The sequence below is a fragment of the Myiozetetes cayanensis genome, unplaced genomic scaffold (assembly GCF_022539395.1).
Source record: "Myiozetetes cayanensis isolate MyiCay16 unplaced genomic scaffold, myiCay2020 scf9, whole genome shotgun sequence".
In the NCBI taxonomy this organism is placed as follows: domain Eukaryota; kingdom Metazoa; phylum Chordata; class Aves; order Passeriformes; family Tyrannidae; genus Myiozetetes; species Myiozetetes cayanensis.
The window spans coordinates 18,338,350-18,360,286 of record NW_026088185.1 but is presented as its reverse complement, the minus strand read 5'-3'; the positions used below and the strand labels follow the sequence as shown (position 1 = coordinate 18,360,286).

General features: G+C 46.0%; 1 protein-coding gene across 1 annotated transcript in view; it reads left to right on the top strand.

Moving 5' to 3' along the window:
- The first annotated feature begins 708 nt into the window (after positions 1 to 708).
- The window catches only part of GAD1 (glutamate decarboxylase 1), a 34,211-nt gene continuing 12,982 nt past the window's right edge, over positions 709 to 21,937 (top strand). Inside the window, exons 1-12 of the mRNA XM_050340322.1 lie at positions 709 to 1,199; positions 2,342 to 2,480; positions 4,189 to 4,251; positions 9,406 to 9,567; positions 10,250 to 10,492; positions 13,267 to 13,357; positions 17,923 to 18,035; positions 19,435 to 19,550; positions 19,653 to 19,732; positions 19,937 to 19,991; positions 21,086 to 21,202; positions 21,362 to 21,426. Of these exons, the coding sequence (XP_050196279.1) occupies positions 2,411 to 2,480; positions 4,189 to 4,251; positions 9,406 to 9,567; positions 10,250 to 10,492; positions 13,267 to 13,357; positions 17,923 to 18,035; positions 19,435 to 19,550; positions 19,653 to 19,732; positions 19,937 to 19,991; positions 21,086 to 21,202; positions 21,362 to 21,426 (1,175 nt within the window). The 5' untranslated portion in view covers positions 709 to 1,199; positions 2,342 to 2,410. The remainder of the gene's footprint in view (positions 1,200 to 2,341; positions 2,481 to 4,188; positions 4,252 to 9,405; positions 9,568 to 10,249; positions 10,493 to 13,266; positions 13,358 to 17,922; positions 18,036 to 19,434; positions 19,551 to 19,652; positions 19,733 to 19,936; positions 19,992 to 21,085; positions 21,203 to 21,361; positions 21,427 to 21,937) is intronic.

Below are 21,937 nucleotides of genomic sequence, written 5' to 3'. Positions count from 1 at the left end.
GCTAGTAATTTTTTGCTTTTCGCTTGAGTCCTTCAGGAAGGACACGTCCGTGCTGCTCTTTGCGCTGCCCAGCACCCCCCTCACGGGTTGGAATTCTGTGGTTCCATGGGCTGTTTCCCCTCCTCCCATCTCATTGCAGATTCCTCCCAGCCCCTGACGTGACATCTTTTTGAGAAGGGTTTGGTTTAGACATCTGCGTAGCTACCGCGGCATGCTGAAGTATAGCTCCGCGGTCACCACCGCAAAATGTTGGTGAAGCATGTTTGGGTTGTGGGATGGAGTGACACAGATCTGAGGTTGTCGGGGGTACAGAAAACTTGTTGTCTTAGTGTTTCTCGTTTTAGCAAAGGGATGTCTGGTATAAAATCGTAATTTAGTGGCAACACTCAGGGCAAGTTACAGGAATCCAGGTGTTCCCCTGCGGCGGTGCCCGTGCCTCTGCCACCCTCTGGCGGGGAGCGGACCGAGCCGGCCTCGGGAACCGCGGGGTGAGCCAGCGGGACACATCAGACCCTCGGCACGGCGGAGGGGAGGCGGGGGGTGTTGCTAAGCTACAGTTCACACGGACCCCGCCTGGCTCGTTCGTGGCCCGCACCGTGCGCGGGGGAGTGCCGGGGCCGCGGGTACTGTCGGGGCGGGAGTTCGGCCCCGTCGCCTCAGCGGTGCGCCGGTGTGTGCGGTGCTCCGCCGCCTGTTAGCACCGCCGGCGACCTCGGGGCAAGCCAGTGCTGCCTAGAAAAAGCCTCTGGCTCCTTCCGCGCGGGGGGCTCAGCGAGGGACTCGGGAGGCAGAACCCCCTGCCCGGGGTGCTGCCCCTGTTGCGGCTGGGCAGCCCAACCCGCCGCGGGAGTCAGCGCAGCCGCCCCGGGGTGAAGCGGACCAGAGGCAGCCGGCGGGGCCGGGGGCTGCCCGTCCCCGCCCCAGCGGTCCCCAGCCCCCGTGCGGAGCGGCGCGGAGGGGGTGGCGGCAGCCCTGTGACTCATGCCTGCGTCGAAGCAGATCAACCGGCGATTCACGCTTTCAGAAAAGCAAATCCGAGCACTTCTGGAAAAAAAAAGGTCATCTCGCATTAAATTCCGCGGCGCGATTGGTATTCCGACGTCGTTTCTGGCAGAGTTTATAAGCGGCGGGTCGCTCCCAGGCTAGAGTCGCCCTGCCTTCCTGGACTACGGCAGCAAGAGTGTCCGCTCACCCCCTCGGTAAGTGTCCTCTAAACATCATCCTATTTTTTCAAGCCTTCGGGAACCTCTTTCAGGATCTGGAGCATTTTTTCCCCCCTAAAATCGGTTTGGGTCGTTGTCGTACCTATTAAGGAATAACGGGTATTTTGATATAGCTAGCCCCTTAGACATCGTGTTAACCTGTTACTTCACTTCCAGGCATTGTCTAGAAAATCTCTTCTGCTTTATGGCTTTTTTCTTTTTCGTCTTAAAGAAATTAGATACCTCTTTTCCATTGAAATCATTGATCAGGTGTGTTTACGCGCGGGTGTAAATGAATCGGTAGCCACCGATTTGAAAAAAGCTGCTAACAAAGAAAACGTTCCTTCGTTACCGCGACCTTCATTTTCTGCACAAGGGGAAGAAAATAAATCGCAGGTAGCCGTGGGGACAAAGAGACGAGATGGGCACTGACCCAGCAATTTTCGATCAGCGACCCTGTATTGGTTATCGGAGCGCTGTGTCCGCCTGGAAAGAGATGAACATCTGGCGAGGAGAGAGGGCTGGTCCAGCACCTTCCTTTCCCCAGACAGACATGCCTCTCCTGCCATTTGTGCCGCTGAAGAGAGCGCAGGCATGGGAGAGCGCTGTTTAGAACTGGAGCACGTACTGGCCCCGATTTGCAGAAACGTGTGTGCAAATACACATGTGTGTGGCGCCTGTCACTGGACCTGGGCAAAACGCACCTTTGCGATGGCGGGGGTTTATCTGTCAGTCTTTCCTGAATGCTTAGCCTGGCGTGTGTTTGGTAACGCAGAGAAGTGGGCTCAGTTTGGGATTGTAGGTCATTTGGGCTGTGCTTTCGAAGCCCGCTTTGCACATTGGTCTCCACTTGACGCGAGCCATATAATTGCCCAGCTCAGTGGCCACCGATATAATTGCGATAGACTTCATGCCCTGCTACATCCGTCATTCAGGCGCGGGGGGTAGCGCCCTGGCATCCAGCGAAGGGACGATTTTGCTCTTCAGCCTGTCGAGGCGTTTTCCCGGTGCGGTCGGCCCCGGCCCGTCCTGCCGCCGCCCCGGGACCTGCACGGCTGCCGCCCGCCGGCGTCTGGACGGGACTCCGGTGTGGTGCTCCAGGAGACCAGACTGCTAAACCCGCCTTTTCTTCCTTCCAGCAAATTCCTTGCTGCCCACCCCTCAGAGGAATATCGAGGAAACCCGGGCTCCGGAGCTTTTCTGAAGGGATGGCTTCCTCCGCTCCCTCGTCCTCCAATGATGCTCCGGACCCCACCTCACCTAATTTACGACCTACAAGTAGGTTTTAATATTTTCCTCGTTTAAAGTGTTTTAGAGGCTTTCTCCACTTAGGCTCAGAAAGACCAGCGTCGAAACGAAATGTTGTATCTTTGAAGCCCTGTTCCGCGCCGTTAAGCAAGGTGTGGAAAGTGCTCTATACAAAGAAACCATCTTCCTACTGGGAATGGGAGAGGTTATTCAGTGGCGAATAAAACGCTGTAAGGAAAAGCCCACCTTAGAGGCCGGCGCTGTCTTTATCTTACAGCCACAGCCGCATTTGAGAGATTTAGACAATAAACTGACCTTCCAGATGGCAAAAAATTCGGGATGTTGTAAGAGGTGTGGAGCAAATGAATCCATTAAAGGGCGACGTTACACCAGTGCCTTAAAGCGAGTGTCTCCCCCCTACATTTTATAAATGCTAATGCTGCAGCTTCCTTTCAGCCTACGCTGAAGCCTGTAATCAAGCGAAATTTGGATGCTAATTGCAGCTTTTCAAAGCGTTGTATTCCTAATTGCTCTGAATTCGCCTAGAGTTATTGAGGTGTGAGTGGGAAGCAAAGGCTGCTGCAGGTGGATAGAGAATCAGTTTATAGCCCTGCCAGGCAATTCAGGCCGTCGCCTACCAAAAAAAAAAAAAAAAGAGACTCGATGCTATAAAGCATCAGAGACAAAGAGCGGGCAACAGTAAGAAATGAAAGGTTGTCAGGGACAGCAGAGCGGGGAATAGCTTTTACCCTGAAAGAGCTACGAGGCACGAGCATCGGAGTCATTATTGTCATTATTCTGAAACTGGAAAAACGGGGGAGGGGGCGAGAGGCAACACTAGGTCTTGTTCCATGAACGGGTGACAGGCACTGCTGCCTTCGACTGAGGTGTCACACGCAGAAATCGAATTAACTAGCAACACGGGTCAAACCAAGATAACCGCTGGCAGCAGCTCCCCGCCCTGCCCGCCTGGGGCTCCCCGCCCCCGGGCACGGGCGGCACCCCTGCCGAGAGGGCTCCTCTGCCCGGCCGGGAGCGCCGCGGCTCTTCCCCCGCTCCTCCTTCCAGGGATCGAGCCGCTGCCCTGCCTGCCCGGGTGAGCCGTCCCTGTCCCGGCCCCTCTGACACCTTCTCCCCTCACGCCGCAACCCCGGTCAGTGCCCCCCGCGCTGCCGGACCTGCGGCTGCCCCGGGCGAGGGCCAGAGGGTCTCGGCTGTATCCTGGGCCGCGGCTGCTGCCCCCTCTACCCGGGCCCCGCTCCCCGCTTCGCCCGGGCTCAGGTGGGGCCGACCGGGGCGTGTCTGGGCCGCGGCTCCCGGGGCTGGGAAGGAACCTGTCCCCACCGCTGGTGCCGTCCTAGTGCGGCAGTCGGCGGCCCGTCAGTCCGTCCGGGGCTCAGTCATGCAAGTCCGATCATCTAGTCAAATACTATTTTTCACCCAATTAATTCCTGAACTCTTTTGTGACCCCATTTCACGCCACTTTATTTTAAGCTGCCACTTCCCTGGAGCCCCGCCAGTAAATGATGAGATGTTCGAGTCCCGGCTGCCTTTCCCTCTCCTCTGGGCGAGCCAGCATGTCACCTCGCTGATACCCGAGCCTCAGCTGCCCGGCGCCACCGGGCTCGGGAATCAGCCGTTCCTCCCTGCTATGGGGCCGTGCGGGAGGTCCGGGGGGGCAGCGCGGCGGCCGAGCAGCCCTGCCGCCCCAGGGGAACGACTCTGCCCTCTTTTCCAGCTTATGACTCGTGGTGCGGCGTGGCTCACGGGTGCACCAGGAAGATCGGGCTGAAGATATGCGGTAAGTGCCCCCTTGCCTCCCCGTCCGACACCCCAACACCCCAACACATGGGTGAACACCCCGAGACCCAGTGGTGCCTCGGGCGCCCCCTGCGGGCAGCACGGCGGCTGGGCTGGGCTCGGCTTGGCTAGGCTCGGCTCGGCTGGGCTCGGCTCGGCTAGGCTCGGCTGGGCTGGGCTCGGCTCGGCGGCCCCCGGCCCCGCCGCTGTGCCCTCCCTTGGGTTTGCGTTGGCCGGGATTTTGCCCGCCGGGCGAGGGACGGCTGCGGCCCCGCTGCCCCTCCTACCGCACACGGGGAGGTGCGGGCGCCGGGCGCTTCGGGCGGGGGAAGAGCAGGGCCCGCCGGGGAGGGGGTTTGGCCGCCTCTCACTGTCTGAAATTTTTCAACCTTATCTGACTAGAAAATACGGATCTCCGGGGGAAAAAAGATTAACGAGAGCCTTATTAAAGAGCAATTCGTCAGCTTGCTGTGCTGGTAAGATAGCGCTGGCAGCCAGTCAGCGCGCAGGCACATGAAATGCAGAAGGGAAACAAATGCACAATCAGATCGCAACGTTATAGCAAGAGATTCATTTGCAGATAACAAGCTGTCTCCCTGCTCCAGATTTCTCAGTAGTGCCTTTGCTTTCGGAGACTAACAGTCAGTTCTTCATTTTCTGGTGAGGAGAATCATTCAATTTAGCTCATGCCCCTTATGCATAGAAATTATTTCCCATTTTCCCCATCTACCTCTTTTTTGGAGGGGTGGGAAATTATTTCGTGTGGGAAACGAACCTTTTTTCAAAGCAAAGGAATATTTAAACCTCTTTCCCCACCTGCTCGAGTAGAAGTTCATTCTCTAAACGTTTTGTTACCTGGAAGTTTGGACTGGAAAAGAATCGGAGCACGAATGTTTAGCCCTGTGTCTGTTAGAGATTTCATTGGTAGCCGCTGGCGACATTAACGAGTAGTCGCTTAGTTCTATAAATAGCTCCTGATCTGGGTTTAATGGACCGTCTCCCTACCAGTCCCTTCAGTGGCTGGAGCAATGGGCTTTTTCACCATCATTTTAATTTAGCCCGGCAAGCAGAACTGATAAAGTAACGCGCCGTTAGGCTTGCTCCATGTTGCTAGACTACCGGGGTTACAGAGGGACATCGCAGCTTCTCTCAATGAGATCAAATACATAGAAAATGAAACATCCCACCATTTTGGATTTGAAAAAGGCAAAAGGGAGTGTAGTAAAGGCTTTGTGAAGGGAATTGAAAACAAGCAGCGCTACTGTATTTCTGGCTCGGGTTTAGTGTTCAGTTTTCCTTTACTGGCTATTTCCTGTTTTACTCTGAATAGTGACGGCTGTTTGGAATAGTTGGATTCGATCACGACCACTGTTTTTGCTTGTATGAGCCCTTCCATTTTAATCGAACACCTTCACAAAGACAGACAGGAAAGGTTGCCTTTGGTAAATATCTAGAGTGAAGTATTAGGGTTGTCAAGAATCCTAATTAAAAATGTTCAACGAATTGATGTGTGACTATTCAGATGATATCCTTGTCCTTACCTTTCACAAGACATCATTCTGGACCCTAAATACTGTGCAGACTCAAAGCTATAGTAAAACAGGTGCCTCGGAATTGTTCTTTCTGCGTGTATCACACAGAAATCGATATATTTTGAATGCAAACTTTAAATGAGGATTGACCTCAGAGAAAAGGCAGATCTTGAACAATGAGTTGGTTCTTCCACCTGGCTTGTATATTATGTGTTTGACATTTTCAGTAACTGCGTATCCAAGATGTTTGTAATTTCTTGTCAAATAACTGACAGATTTAAGGATTAGCTTTTTTCCTCTCCTGTTGAAAGCCAGCGCCTAAAAGAGCCCGGTGGCTGCCACACCCCCGCTCTTCGTCTCTGCACATATACACTTAAAAAACCCCAAAAAACCAAAACAAAAAAACCCAAACCACCAAAGCTATTTTAAAGCGGTTTAATGAACTGTCACGGCGGGCAAAATATGAGAAGATTTCCCCCTGTGTCTGGATCACTCCCACCTCGGCAATTATAATTGCAAGGACCGATCGTGCTAACATTTGCTTGGCATCAGTGGAAATACTGACGTAGTAAAATTGCTCAGGTGCGTCTTCAGCTGTTTGGCCGCGGCCAGCTGATGATTCCAAGACCAACGAGCAACGCGGCAGAGGGGGCTTTCAAAAGCAGCCATGTATGTTATAAACCCGGCTCGTCTCCGGCGTCCGTGGGATTTATGCCGCCAAGTCACGAAGATGGTGCTGAACACTCCGGCCGTGCGGGGGGACCAGGACCTCTTGCAGCCGCCAAGGACGTGCATCCCCTGACGCCTGCGGTGCGTGCCGGGACACGGCAGGTTTGTCCCCACCTCGGAAGGGGTTCACACGCCTGCCTCGTACGAGACCTAATGTGATATCATGCCGGATTTGTGGTCACATTGCACACCGAGGGACTCCCCAGTCTGGTCTCATTCGGGTTTTGAAAACTCGGTCTCTTAAAGAGCATCGATGAAAATGCACCTGCGGGACAGACCCACTGCTGGGAAAGGCTGCAGTCTCTGCAGCTGCAGGAGAAGCTGGAACTTACTGGAACTCTCCTACACTGGCCTCTCTTTTCACGCAGGATACAGATGGAAGGTTGGCTACAGTCATGCGCTGCTCCCCGGGCGCCGAGGGAGCCCTCCAGGGCCGGCCGCCGCGCTTCTCTGCAACCCGGGATGCGGGTCAGCGCTGGGAAATGTCCCCCATCCTCCCAGGGAAGCGAGAGGGTCCGGCGCCCCCAAAGCGGGGACTGCCGCTGCCCCGCGGGCTCCCCCTTGTACCGACTCTCCAGGCCGTGTGAGAACTGCCGTGGCCGAGGGACCCGGGCGAGTGGCACGTTACTTACACCCGGACGGGCTGATGCCGGACGGCAGCGGGTTCTTCCTTTCAGGCTTTTTGTCCTTCCAGTCGCCGCCCTCGAGCCGCCCCAGCGCAGCCCCGCGGGGTCCACGCGGCGCGCACTGACGGGCCCCGTGCGCTGCGAGCCCCAGCTGGTCCCGCCGCCGGCTCCGCGGGGAAGAACAGCGCGGAGTCCTTGGGGCAAGGGCTGAGCTCCGTGCCCCCGCGCCTAGTTAGGTCAGACCCTTCAGTGAAGCCATTGTCCCGCTGGGCCCGATGCGAGCCGAACTGGGGGCAACTACAGCCTTTCTCGGTTATTGAAGCGCTGCCTTCTCCTTTCCCACCGGAGCCTCCGAGGCACAATCTCCTCTGCAAGCCGAGAAGAGTGGCAGTCGAGCGGCGGGGAGCAAGGCCCTCGAAGGGAGCAGAGCGCCGCTGCTCCTGCAGACGTCTCCGCACGGAACTCTTTCCCACTGAGCCATCGGGTGCCTGGAAAAAAGACAGGTGGAAAATTAAAGCAAAATGAAGCAAAACGGTGAAAGAGGATCGCTTCGTAATTCAGTCTAGACTGCACCTGCTTCAATATCAGCTGCTCCTCCTAACGAGCAGGCGAACAGCCCTCTAGCTGTTGCAGGAGCTGGTGATCGCCGGAAGGACTGTTAAAAGCAGGAACAACAGAATTAAATATATACATATGTATGTATATATATATGTCATCGATCCTGGACGGCTAGTCTCAACTTATGCACTAAGAGAGTTTCCCTTAAATAGTCTTTTTCGCATTTATAAAAGCATCACGTAAACCAACTAATTAACAGAAGATCAGTATTAAACGGTAAAACATGAGGTCTTCATTGAAAGTATGACCCTGACAAAATTGCCTGCAAGCCACCATCATGAAGATTGGTTTAGCTGCCCGGGTGATGCAGAAGGGGCTGCCAGCCGGGTGCTCCATTTTCAGTGCTCCTTAGGGACTGTCCGGTAGTAGGGTCCGAGGCACAGGTAGCGTTGCCGGTAACCATTAGCCCAACGACCCGCTGTCCCTCCCTTTTCTCTCACGGAGGTGCAGCCCCTCTACCTGTCCAAGCTGCAGGAGGCCCGGGTGGGCCGGCTGTGGGCGCTCGATGGGAAGTGCCTGCAGTCTCTGTTGGCCGTCGGGGCTCCGGAGAGCAGGGATACCTGGCCGGAAACCGGAGGGCGCTGGAGAGAAGCGGCGTCGGGGAACGTGGGTGAGCGAAGTCACGACATTGGTTTTCTTCTTCGCTGAGCTCCCCTCTCTGGCGCATATTCCCAGCCGCGACGAGCCTTGGTTTCGGCTGTTACTTGTTTTGAAAGAAAGTAGAGAATGAAGGAGACCGGCGCGGCCATAGTGCTCCAATCATATAGACACGCTTGCTGCAACCTGGGAGGTCAAAATTCGATGCCTTCTTTAATGACGAAAAGCCCGACATTATGCGTGTTTTAGAAGGTATTAGTGATTTAATGGATCAAATCCAGAAAATTAATTGCTCTCCCTGCCTTATTAAAGTAGACGGGTCTCGTTACTCGCCACAGACCCTGCGTGGCGCTCACACCCATAATTCTTGGGGTGAGTGGGTTTATTATTACTGTCACACATAACAACGGCAGTTGTGTTCGGTCCTGGGCGCCAGAGGTGAGTTTCCAGTGAGAGCGAAGCTCCTAAAACCTCCGGGGATGATTAGTGTTAGTGTCAAAGTATCTTTTCAGGTGGAAGATCCACATCAGTACGTACTTATAATAGGAAGGTGGGTAGTACCGGTGTTCTGAGAGCTCTGGCACTCTCAGGATGGCTGCTCGAGAATGGCTGCTTGTTCTCATGCCTTTTGTGCGTGAGAGCACCACGAGGAGAACTGAAAATGGCCCTGATTTTAATCATACATCATTGCCCCTGTCTACTAGGTCCATAAACTTCGCCTGCAGGCTGAAATAGCATTGACTCATCCTGAACTCTCTTCCAGTGGCTGATTACTGAAGTGGAATCTGTCTGATCGACTTAATAAGAATTTACCACTGCACTAAATGACGAAATTTTGTTTTTTGCATGGCTGCTTTTTTGCAGTTGATGGCATTTTGAACTCTCCCTCCTGGAGGCAAATAATCCCCATAAATACTCTTATTCCTGACATCATTAGTCAGATCTAGAACTAACACCGCTTTGAACTGTTGTCTAGAGAGCTGCTTTAGATAGTTCTAAACATGTTGGGAAGTGAGAAAACTCTGACCTGTGCACCTTGCAATAATAATGTAGGGTTCCTGCAGAGGACCAACAGCCTAGAAGACAAGAGCCGCATTGTCAGCTCCCTGAAAGAAAGGCATCAGTCCTCCAAGAGCATGCTGGCGTGCGAGAACAGCGAGAAGGAATCCAGGTTCCGGCGCACCGAGACAGACTTCTCCAATTTGTATGCCAGAGGTAAACACTTTACAGCTTCTCTTTGCGCCAGCTCAGGCACGTCCCTTAATAGTCTTACCCTCGACTCCCTTGTAAGTGCAGCCACGTTCAGACCGTGCTTTTGCTTGATTGTTTTTGAAGGAAGCTCTGTGTCTGTGTTTGTTAGGGCCGTACTAACAATGTGTAAAAGTTTCTTGAAGTGCAGTTTTACGTACTTTATGCTGATCCTCTGCAGCTCAGCTCCAGCATCCGGGGGGAGAGTAATTTTATCTTTTATGTCCTCCTTAATAAAATAGCAACGAAGCGGTCTGTGACTGCTGGTACGGTGCCATTGGCAAGAAGAGTGGGAAAGGGAAAATCCATTTGTGGGGCAGAGGTGGGGACATTGCAGGGGAAGGGCAGGTGCGCATTTGGGGTGCTTTCGGACCAAGGAAAGTGAATGCCTAGCACCGCGTTAGCGTTGCAGGGTGAACTTTTTGACCTGGGTGCCTTGGAGGTGCCTCTGCTATTGTCACCCTCAGCCATGGGTGACTTTGCATCACCCTTCCCCACCGGACAGGAGGGACTGGGAGCCTGCCCTGCTGCAGCCAGGCTGCTCTGGGGCCACAGCTTCCATGTCCTTGAAGCACTTCAGGCAGCCGAGGCTGGTTCATTTTTGCTTCTCTATCCCAAAGCAAGCGCTGACATGTGGTTTGCCCCACAGATTTGTTGCCCTCCAAGAATGGTGAGGAGCAGACCATGCAATTCCTTCTCGAGGTTGTGGACATCCTCCTCAACTACGTGAGAAAGACATTTGACAGATCCACCAAAGTGCTGGACTTCCACCACCCGCACCAGCTCCTGGAGGGCATGGAAGGCTTCAACCTGGAGCTTTCGGACAACCCCGAGTCCCTGGAACAGATTCTGGTGGACTGCCGGGACACGCTGAAATACGGAGTGAGGACAGGTAGGTTTTTGCACACTACTTTGTAGAGAGTCTCTCCTGGGACTTTTCTCAGGCTCGCGGTGAAGCGAGAGGGATTGAGTTTATGGAGGTAAGCCCACACCCTCTCCACACCCGGGACTGTACTTGCCTGGAGGCTCGGCTCCAGGGCTGTCTATGGGCACTGGAAATGTCTGTGCTCAGAAACTTTAGTTATTGATGCTCCATCCAGAGCAATGGGTAGAGCTCGGTGCTGTTTACAGAGCACAGAAACAAGTTTTTAGACGTAATCTCTTTCACTTGATGAAATGCGAGCTGTCTGTGTCTCCGGGGAGCAATATCATTAGGTAAATGAGAGCGTAAATGACACTGAATTTGCAGTTTTTCTTCTTTATGTTCATCAGACGTTTAATGAAAAAGAGACTGAAATCTTAGGAATCATCAATAAAGGAACCCTGTGGATTTCAGCCCATTACCCAGGGCCCCTGCCTGTCCAGGTCCTTCTGAATCAGACAGAAATGCCGGTTTATAACCACTTCTTTTACTGGGTGAACTGTAGCCAGACTCCAGAGCAAAGTTAATGCTCTTTCAGGCTATCTGGCCTGAAGTGTTTTGCATCTCTATCCACCGAAATTTCGACTGGCAACAAGCCCTGACTGCTGTAGATACCCAAGCAGGTCAGGAATAGGAGCGATAACGGAGCGGGTGCTGTGTCTCCCCTCCCCAGTCTTGCTCCAGCATTTCGGGCCAGCTGCCCTCTTGAGCACAGGTCAGTTCAGCACCCGGAGAAGGGGGCAGTTTCCCTCGGGAGCTGGAGTGGCAGGCGGCGGGAGCTCGTACAGAGAGTCTGTTGCCTGGCGATCTCTGGCTTGGCCGCTGCGAGCCATGGCTCCTGAAGGGCGAGGCGCAGCTTTCTGCAGTGGTTAGTTAGGCAGCTGTGAAAACCCAAAGCAGTGCATTCAAGGAACAAAATCTTGAAACAGATGTGAAGCTTAGCGTCTTGTCTTTTTTTTTTTTTTTTTTTTTTTTTCCCTATTTACATGGTGGTTTGATTTACTCAGGGGAGTCAGGAGCATACTTTGATTTTGTACTCTTAATCAAAGGGGAGCGCGTTTCTCTTCCGAACGCGTGGGTTGTTGAAGAGGTGACCAGCAGCTAAGCCTTGTGTGGCTGTGCCCTGTGTACTTGCACCTTTACTCTGCTATCAATAGCCCCGGCATATCGAGCTACCTCGTCCCCTCACCCCGACTTTCCCCGGAGCTCTTGTGGGACCGGCAGGACGTGTGCCCGGGAGCTGAGAGGCAGGTATCCGACCAGACACAAAGCAGTAGCTGGTGCAGCTTTAAAGAAGAGCCGCTCGGACCATATGACACCCAGAACACACGCCCTGGCTTCCCAGGCTCCTGGGGCTCACATTCTCTCTCCAGGCGAAGCTCCCTTTAAAGCCACCGGGGCCGAATTTGCAGCCCAGCCTTAGGAGACCGCGGGCTCGCCAACAGCTTTGGGAGGTCAGCGAAATGTCGCTTGGGATAATTTCTCAGTCCGTGTGTCATGGCCAGGGAGAGAAGGGCTGATTTGTAAAGCAAACAGCTAAGCCGTGGTGCTATTTCTGGCTCTAGCCCTGAGCCGCTGTGCTCCCCGGGGCGGGAGCAGCCCGGGCGCGGCGCACCCTGCTCGGGAAGCGTCGTGATGTGGCAGCGCCGGCAGGCTCACGCCTCCGAAAGGTTCCTGCTGACATCGCTCGGAGCACAATCGCATTTACTTCTTCATGTCAAAAGATGCTGATTTTCACAGTGCTGAACCGAATGCGACATGACAGGTCCCTCCAGGCGTCGAGCGCTGACCCCCCCTCTCGGGGGCTGTCCCTCGTGTGCTATCTGCGTGTCCTTTCCCAGAGAACAGAGAAGGTTTAAATCATGACATCTCCTACCTCCCCTCAAAGGCCCTTATCAGTTGTTAGGAATTTCTCCTTTTCATGCTAGAAAAGTAGGCACTCAACCTTATTGCTTGTAAAAGTTGTTAAAACAACTCTGTCTGAAATACGGGAATATTATTTACTTCGGCTCTTTAGCAAATCCTTTGTTTAAGGAAGTGAATCCTAGCTTTTTAACCAAGTGGGGAAGGGCCTGAGCTGAAGAGCTCTTGGAGGACCCTCTCACACCGTTGCAGCACGTCGTGCCACTCTGGGACATTCCCACCGAGATGCGGCGAAACACCTCTCCCGTGGCCCTGCAGCTCAGGAAGCGACTGGCTCCTCCGCACCCTTCTCTCACTCCTGCAGTCCCCACTCAAGCGGCTGAGCCTTCCTCTCTTACTCCATTCGAATGCAAATGAACCCAGCACCTGCAGATTGTCACTGCCAAGGGTCCCCTCACCGTGTCATCATCATGGCTAGGCTTCGCTAACCAAGATTTGAGAAGGGCTCCACCCACGCTTGCTACTCTCGCCCGAATTCACAGCACGACCGAGGTCGGGAGGGGGTTCTGGAGTTGAACTAACCCTGTGCAGTTCCCGGAGGTGTTTTACAGGCTCAGTCTGCTCTGAGGTTTTATCTTAAATTTAAACGCTAATGATTCCATCCAGGAGCTCCTTCCAAAGCGGTTTTTCAAGTTTGTAACAAGACATCCGTGAATGTTGGCTAAGATCTCCCCATAAGCAAGACTTGCTTTGAAAACTTTGCTTCAAGTGTTATGACTGCAAAACCTGTCGTTTCTGTCAGAATAGTTGAACGGTTTAAAATTGAAACCTAAGAAACACCAGTGGAACCTGTTCTAAATTGCTCTCAATTCTCTTTCCAGGTCATCCTCGCTTTTTCAATCAGTTGTCCACAGGACTGGACATTATTGGCTTGGCTGGGGAGTGGCTGACATCAACTGCTAATACAAACATGTAAGCAGTGCCTTGTCGACAGCGTCTGTGACTGGTGCTTACAGGGGCTGCCGTGTATCACGGTTGATATGTCACAGACATGAATAATTTTCATATTTAAATGATGATTGTTGCATCTTCAATAAAACTATCTCATGTTTTTCTTAATGTGGCAGTAATACAGTGAAAAGAGTTATACAAAGCTGAACAGTTTTGCATTTTTGATAAATAGAAATGCAAATATCCCAGAGTACATGGTAAGTACTGATTATTCTAATATAATAACATGAAATTGTTTTTCTTCTTTTGGACCAATCTTCTTTATCTTTTTCTGTTTTTTTTTTTTCTTTAAAGCTTTGTCTCTAGACTGAGTAATTCTACAACTATCCATGTATTAACACTAGAATACAAACTGTGTAAAGGTTTATTGTTTTTTCTCCTGTTGACTTCAGAGATACCAGGCTTGAGGCAACACCTTCTCCCGTTTATGTGCTGGTAAAGAAGTGGCTTCTGGGTGGCTTCAAAATGCTTAAAAATGTAACATTGAAAATAATTTGATGACAATGAAAGAATTAGTCTGAGAATAATAAAGTTGTGTGTAAGGGAATAAATGGAAGTATAAAAAGGTAAAAATTAACATTTGAATGTAACAAATAATAAACTTTTCCTAATTTTTCTTGACCTCAAAATTAATGAAAACTGAAGGTCAATGTAAGGTACATTTTTGCAACAAAGAGTGCAATTAATGAAAAGAAAAAAACAAACCACAAAACAAAAAAGCCTTCTAGTCAGTTTTTGTTTAAATTTTGATTTCTATATGATAAAAAATATGATGGGAGCCCAAAGGCAGGTAACAGACTGCTCTGTTTTAGTCCTGTATGGGATGTGTTTTAACTCTAAAGCTGCCTCTTTTTTGAGTAATTTGTTACTACTTGTTGGAACACAGGAAATGTATCTGCAGATTGGAAAGTGAACAATATTTTCATTGGCCTATCCATGAGTACATGATTCCTTAAATAAAGTTGATTACTAGCAGTTCTATGTAGATTATGAGCTGTGCCTGTTTTGAGGCATCAGAAGAATACCTAAGGTGCTCCAGCCAAAACCAGCCTGCTCTTTGTAATAATCATCTCATTTAGTCCTCTGTTTAGTAAAAATAAGTATGATTCAGATTTAAGAGCTGAGTGGAAAGAAAACCCAGCAACATATATTTTGATTGTTAAACGAGTATTGTGAAATGCTTGACAGGGTTTTTAAATGCCTTTTTTAATAGCACAATTAAAAGTGAAAACAGTTCTGATCACATTTCTAAAAGAAAACTTTGCTTAATGGTTGTTTCTCTGTGACAAAAACATGCTTCTGAGTGTAGTTTTTGCAAGCCCCTTTCCCTTTGACTTAGTTATCCCAGTTTATTAATCATTTTGTGATTACCAAATTACAAATTTGAAATTACCCAAATCTGATAGGACACAACAGAATTCAGCTCTGCAGCAGATTGTAACAGGGTTAGAAAATATTGCCATTGGTATTAAGAACATTCCACCCATTCATTCACTTCTCAAAGAGTAACTCTTCTTTTAACTGATGTTGCTTTTTCCTTTGTTTGTTTTAAAAATTTAGTTTTAAATTTAGCTAGTTCTGTAAAGCTAGTTTCTGATTAATTTATGCTTTAAACAAGAACATATCTTGAAAATACTTCTCTGTGAGAATGATAGTTTACTACCTACTTGCTTGTATAAGGTCTAGTAAATGCAAAATAATACATTGCTCTCTTTTTTCAGCAAACCAAGGTCAACATGGGGTGCTTTAAAATAACAGTAATTGCAAGTAAGGCTAAAGGAAGATACTTGTAAAATATGATTCAAAGAACTGACAGAGAAGGTTATTAAAAATAGCCAAAATCATCTCTGTGAGCTCTGGGAAACATATTATTTGTTTTGAACAGTGTTCCAGCACACAAGAGCAGGTTTTGACCTTTACCTAGGAACTGTTCTAACCTATTACAGCTACATAAGCACGTAACACACAAGTGACAGTTACAGGGAAATATGGCAGGGAATGTTTTCCATTTGCTATTTTTTCTTTTCTGTGGATAAACAATACTTAAAATGTTTAAGAACAATTAAAAATATGTTTTCTTTTGCAGATGAGTTTTGAGTAATCAAAACATCTGTACTCACTTAAAAATTTAAATTATCATTAGAAAATGTTACTTAAATGTGATTGTGAAGATAATATATAAAATTAAACATAATAAGCTTCCCACGTTGACTTGGACATAATGTGTCAATGTGCTGTTCATGGCTCAATCACTAATCATGAGACCTTCAGGGTGGAAATTTCAGAAGCTGCCATTATTCATCCAGTTCTAGGGATCTGTAGTCCAGGGCATTCTATCACCATGCAGCAGCAAACTGGGTTAGAAAGCAATAATATTATCTGGAAGTTCTCTACGTGCCCACTGTCAGCTGAAACATGAGAATTGTATTGGTGATTTCAGTATTATACACCCATGCCTATGAAAATGTAACACAGAAAATCGATGTGCAATGCTCTGTGCTTATTCTCAGAATGCTTTTTACATACTTGCAAACAGGAGAACAAGTACCTAGAATGATTTGGTCTGATAAAGTGATTTGCCTTTTAGGTGAGAGCAGAATTAAGCCAGCATTGGCTTCTACCAAAAAAAGTAATTAATTTGTTCTGTTAGTCAAGATCTGAGACTCGCAACTGTCCTAGTCAAGTCATAGAAATGCCTGTAAAGGTTGTAACTGTATGAAATGAGTGGTTTTTGTCAAGAGATTGATTCTGAAGTTGGATCCTCCCTTCTAAGCCAAACACACTTTTGGGTTTAACTGATTTTTTCAAAATAATTTAAATTTAAAAGAAATAAATTTGAGTGAACTTTAGCAAGATGCGATTTGTAAAATCACAGCCATCATCTAATATAGCTACATTGGCCTTGTAATTTATAATCATCTGCAGTCTTTTATTTCTTGTCAGTTTTTATGATATTTTATATAAAAAAACTTGCTTAACATTATACATTTTTTCTACAAGCCTATAAGTCTTCTGGGAATTATGTAGGGATCAGTGTGCAAGGTCTCAAGACAAAACTCAAAATTTAAAGTATTTAAACTATTTAAACTTGTGGGGGAAAAAATTCACATTGACTTAAACACATCTTGTATTGAGTTACAGTGATCTATACTCTGCTGAGTTCCTGTTGACTTCAGTTGATCATTCTGCCTAAATAAAGATTGGAGTATATTCTAGACTTGCAGTGCTTAAACCCAAACCAAACCAAAAATCCCTGCTATTAGCAGACACTGGTTCATTAATTTTGTTTATTTGTAAATAAAGGCAGCACCCAAACTTCAGATCAGTGTTCAACTGTCTCTGGCAGTTCTAATGATAATAAAAGCAGAAATAAGTAGTCTTTTGGCTTCTGGAAATAGCAATTATAACAATTAAACAAATTACAAGTGTTTAATCTTAAAGGAATGTTTTAAAAATGGTGGTGGTGTTTCTCTAATGGACTAAGGATACACAAGGATTGAAGAAAAAATTAACAGTTTAAGTAACCAGTGTACTGTAAATAAAAACCAAGATTTTTTTAGACACTTGTTTTCTTCTTAATATGACCTACCTCCTTCAAGTCTGCCATACTTATTCTTAAAATATCATTTTGGTATTAAAGAAACAGCACATACATTCTGATGAAATTATTCAAGTGGAAGACATCAGTCAAATCTAAAGTGTCCGGATGTCATACTCTTATTGACTCCTTTGGAAATCACAGGTTGATGGTTTTGTTTCTCTCTGCTTTCTTTTTTCCCCCTTTTTTTTTTCCCCATACAGAGCAAGCAGAGTTTGTTTACAGCAGTAGCAATTTATTCATGTACCTTGATCACCAAAAATGGTTGTATGGCTGTCACTTTCCATCCATGTATCTGACTGTGACATCAGGGCATACCAGGCTATGTAATGTTTCTTTTCCCTCATTAAGTGGATACAATAGTTGACTGCTGACTTGGTTTTCGTAATTGGTAATTAGAAAATCATCATTTATAATTACTCTTGACAGTTATTGATCACACTGTATTGTAGAAATAAGTTGTCCTTGGAGATCATCAACAAAATAAATCCACATAACTAATTAATTGTACTTAGACTTTGAAACCCTAGCTCAATACTTCTAATTATGGTTGTGTTTAGCTCAGTGAAGTTCACTGTTTTCATAAAGATTTGGCAGTTATTCCACAAGTGTGAAACTGGCACTTTGGGAAACAAATGTTTTACACAGTCTTGTACAGCAGTCAGCAGGCTATGAGGGTGAACACTAGGTCTTACCTTCACTATACTGAAATCTGCAACTAACTAATACTGCAGTTTTTATTCACCAGTGTTGTTTTCCTGAGGATATTTTCTTGGGTAAAGGTTGCAGTATCAGAACCCCAATTTATAGGAAAACCTTTAGAAACCTAGAGCATTTTTACAAAGAATCGTAGACTGAGAGTTTATTGTGTGCTTTTAGAATTTGTATTTGATTTTGTTCATTTGTTCGTTTTGCTTTATCAATGCAGGTTTACCTATGAAATTGCCCCTGTTTTTGTCCTCATGGAACAAATAACACTTCGAAAGATGCGGGAGATTATTGGATGGTCAAGTGAAGACGGTGATGGAATATTCTCACCTGGTGAGTTTTTCTTCTCTGTTTTTATGATTTGACTAAAACTTCAAAAGTTAAAATAAACATAGGCTGTGTCTGAATATCCAGGCTATCTGCCACACAAAGCAATGAGTCAGATATGTAGAAGCAGAAATGTTTTGTTTAAGCATCCCACAGAAAAGCTGGGGGGAAAAATTATCTCAGAGTATGGCTATGTATTATGGCTGGTCAACATTTTAAGACTTGGTTATGAGTGCTGGTGTAGAGTTGGGCATTTAAACAGTCCTTTTGCATGCTTCATTTCTGGGGGTGCTGAGCAATCCCTGCTGACCAAGAGTTCTGGAAAATCATGTACTGACTTCTTTGATGGACAATGAGGATTTGGGGTCACAGTCAGGAATAGGCTGGGGTGTCACTTTCTGGGACACATTATCTGGGATATAAACTGACTGGATTCACAAGTATGATTCCAGTATAAAGACCAAGATAAAGTGTCTTCCCATGAAGGTGATATAAAGGCAGTGAGCAGTGACAGAAATGACTGATGATAAGCCATGTGGTAGTCCTGAACCAATGTGTGGACAACATGGGCACCCAGCAGAACTACATTTTCTGGGTTTGGCATGAGGGGACACCATCCTGTTGCAGAGGAAAAAGGACAACCCCACCACCTTTTGGAACAGCCCACATAAACTCTAGGAATACACACTTGATTTCCAGTCCTATCTGCTAGAAAAATACAGATCTTTCTCAATGTTCTCATCAATGAAAAAATATTAGAAGAAGGTGTTGTCCAAGACTTATGGATGAGATTGATCTTCCTAAAGCTTGACGTCTGCATCAAAGAACTGACCTAATTGTCCAGGGCTTTTTAGCAGCAAACCAAGAGAAATAGGTGTTTTCCCTCAATCTGAATTCTTCAAAAATAAGTGTCAAAATAGATTAGCTGAGTTAGCCTGTGAAGTGCCTTTCCCATAACTGACTGTAAGGAAGTTTACAATAACTAACTTAGCTGTAGAAATGTACCTTTAAGCCATCTACTTCTATATTTACAGTAAGATGGGATAAATCCATCCAATATGTGACACTTCTCCAATTTCACACAAGTTGTTAAGTTCCTGTTGTTGCTAACAAGAAGTTGACATGCAAAAGCCACGCAGTGAAAGCTGAACTTTTTAGGAACATGTTACAAAATGTTAGCAATTGAAAGAGATGACAGATAGGAAATTCTGACTATCACTGTGATTTTCCAGAAGGTCTGTCCTATGCTATTTAGACAGATGCCTGTACATTTCAGAAATATACTTTTTCACAGTTCACTGCCACTTTCACTGCATTATGCAAATGAGACTTGTATGTCTTTGGTATAATATGCTTTTTTTTTCATTATCATGATTTTATTATTCATTCATTTATTGATTCACAGGAGGAGCCATCTCCAACATGTACAGCATAATGGCTGCACGTTACAAGTATTTCCCTGAAGTCAAAACCAAAGGCATGGCTGCAGTCCCTAAGCTGGTTCTCTTTACCTCAGAGCATGTGAGCTTAATACACTGCTAATTCTTAATTTACGGATGTCTGTTGTGAAAATACTTCGTCATTAAACCACCATCCTATTTAATGTTCATGTGTTTGCTGCAGAGTCACTACTCAATAAAGAAAGCTGGAGCTGCACTTGGATTTGGAACAGACAATGTTATTTTGATAAAATGCAATGAAAGGTAGGATGAATGCTAAGGGTTTGATAGATTAAAAGTGTTAATCTGTTAAATTTGTTGTATTGTGTTTAAGGACTGATTCAGTACAGTGTGTCAAGTTACTAATGGCCTGTTGAGAAAATCCTGTTAAAGTATTTCAATTGTAGGTAGTATTTCCATAAGCATTCTTTATTTTTATTTGTCTTTCTGTTTCTATGATAATTACAGAGGCAAAATAATACCAGCTGATTTGGAGGCGAAAATTCTGGAAGCAAAACAAAAGGTTTGTATTCTTAAAAATTAGTCCCGAAATGCTTGGCCTAGTAAAATTACTTCTTTTTTTAAAGCTTGAGGGCTGACATTAAAGAACACATTATAATTATGTAAGTGTCATAATAATATTTTCAGATACTTAATTACACATTCATGTATTGTTTAGGGAATTATCTATATGTCTTGCTAAGGTTTCAATTTTCTGTTTAAAAATGAAGTATTTTAAACTCTTGAACCACATTCATATTTCATGACTTTAAAAAATAACTTTCTGTTTGGAAATGTATGGAAAAAAGCATGAGAACATTAAACTAAAACTACTTTTGTCCCATATTTAAAGTTTAGCCAAAATCATAAAAAATTCTATAGAACTCCCCCAAAAATCATGTAGATTTCACGTGTGAGGCTGCAGGGTTGGTAAATATAGCCAGTAAGCCTAAGTTTTTGATGCATTAATTTTTATTTCTAGGCTCATGGCAGTGAAAAATCCATGAATTTTGTACAAAGCAAGCAAAGTTAGAGCAATCAAGATTATTAATTTTTTATTTCTTAACTTCCTTACATTTGAGCACTCTATGAAATTGCAGTTCACATTTATTTCATTTAAGTCAAAAATGTATTTCTTTGATCTGATAGTTCCACATTTATTGCTTTTGTTTTGGATTCCTTTGTTCTGCTTTGTTGTGTTTATTAGTAGATAAAGACTAAAGGAATAATTTCAGGCCTTCAAATCACAACTTACAGATCACATTTAATTTATTTTCCTTTATACTGCTGCAAAAGTCACAACTTTACTTGACTATTGTTAGTCTTTTACCATCGTTTAAATCTCCTCACTGAAAAGATTAGACAAAATAATATTCTTCATCTTCTGATTAGTTCATTTTGTGAAGTTACAATGCAATAAAACCAGAGTTTGTTCTTACCATATATATGATTAGTTAGTTTCTGCTGTTGCTTATGTGTACCTTTCACATGGGAAGAAAAACACTTTTAAGGCTGGAAAATGAGATAACAAAGTTTCTGTCATTATTTTCCCTTTTTTTTTTTTTTTTTCTGAAAGAGGTTGGAATTTGTATTTAAATATCTTTATTTTCATTGTAGGGATACGTTCCTCTTTTCGTAAATGCAACTGCAGGCACAACAGTATATGGAGCCTTTGATCCAATACAGGAGATTGCAGACATATGTGAAAAATACAACCTCTGGCTCCATGTAGATGTAAGTAACTAAAAAAGTGCCGCTGTTCAGGCAAAAAAGGATCTTTTTTTACACGTGTTTTGTCTTTAATTAAATATTTATTACTAGACCCTGATTAATTTTAAAATATGTTGAGCTTTTTCAAAAAAATGAGTCTTCTCTTTTTTCTGTCCCTTCCAGGCTGCCTGGGGAGGTGGACTCTTAATGTCCCGAAAGCATCGTCATAAACTGAATGGAATAGAAAGGTACTACATGGTGCTTGTTTGTAATACTGTTATGAAAGTACCTTCACAAGGTACACGAAAATTCATGAAAATATTAATTTGCTAAGAAATTTAAACACTAAATTAAACAAAAGTGAGACAGACAGGAAAGGTTTAGACTGTGAAGACTGAAACAATACTACAGGAGAAAACAGTGATGTACCACTGAGTGAAAGGTAAGTTTTCAGCTGATCTGAAGGGGGATAAGGACATTACTTGGCAAAAAGGAAGGAAAATTGTTCTATGCTTATCTTTGAAGGGATCATAGGTCTGGTAAAGGATGAAGAAGGATTTGAGGAAAAATGAAGCAGGAAGAGCTAGACAGTCTCTGAAATGTAGGGCTCTGAGAGTAGCAGTGATAAATGAGGAATCCAGGGAAGGTGTTTGAGCATGGATACTCATGATGGGAATCCATGACAGGGTGGGAATTTCTAAGGTTTCTCTCCTGAAAGATGTTTGCAGTTTTTTCAGAAAGTAAAGAGTATTTTCTACC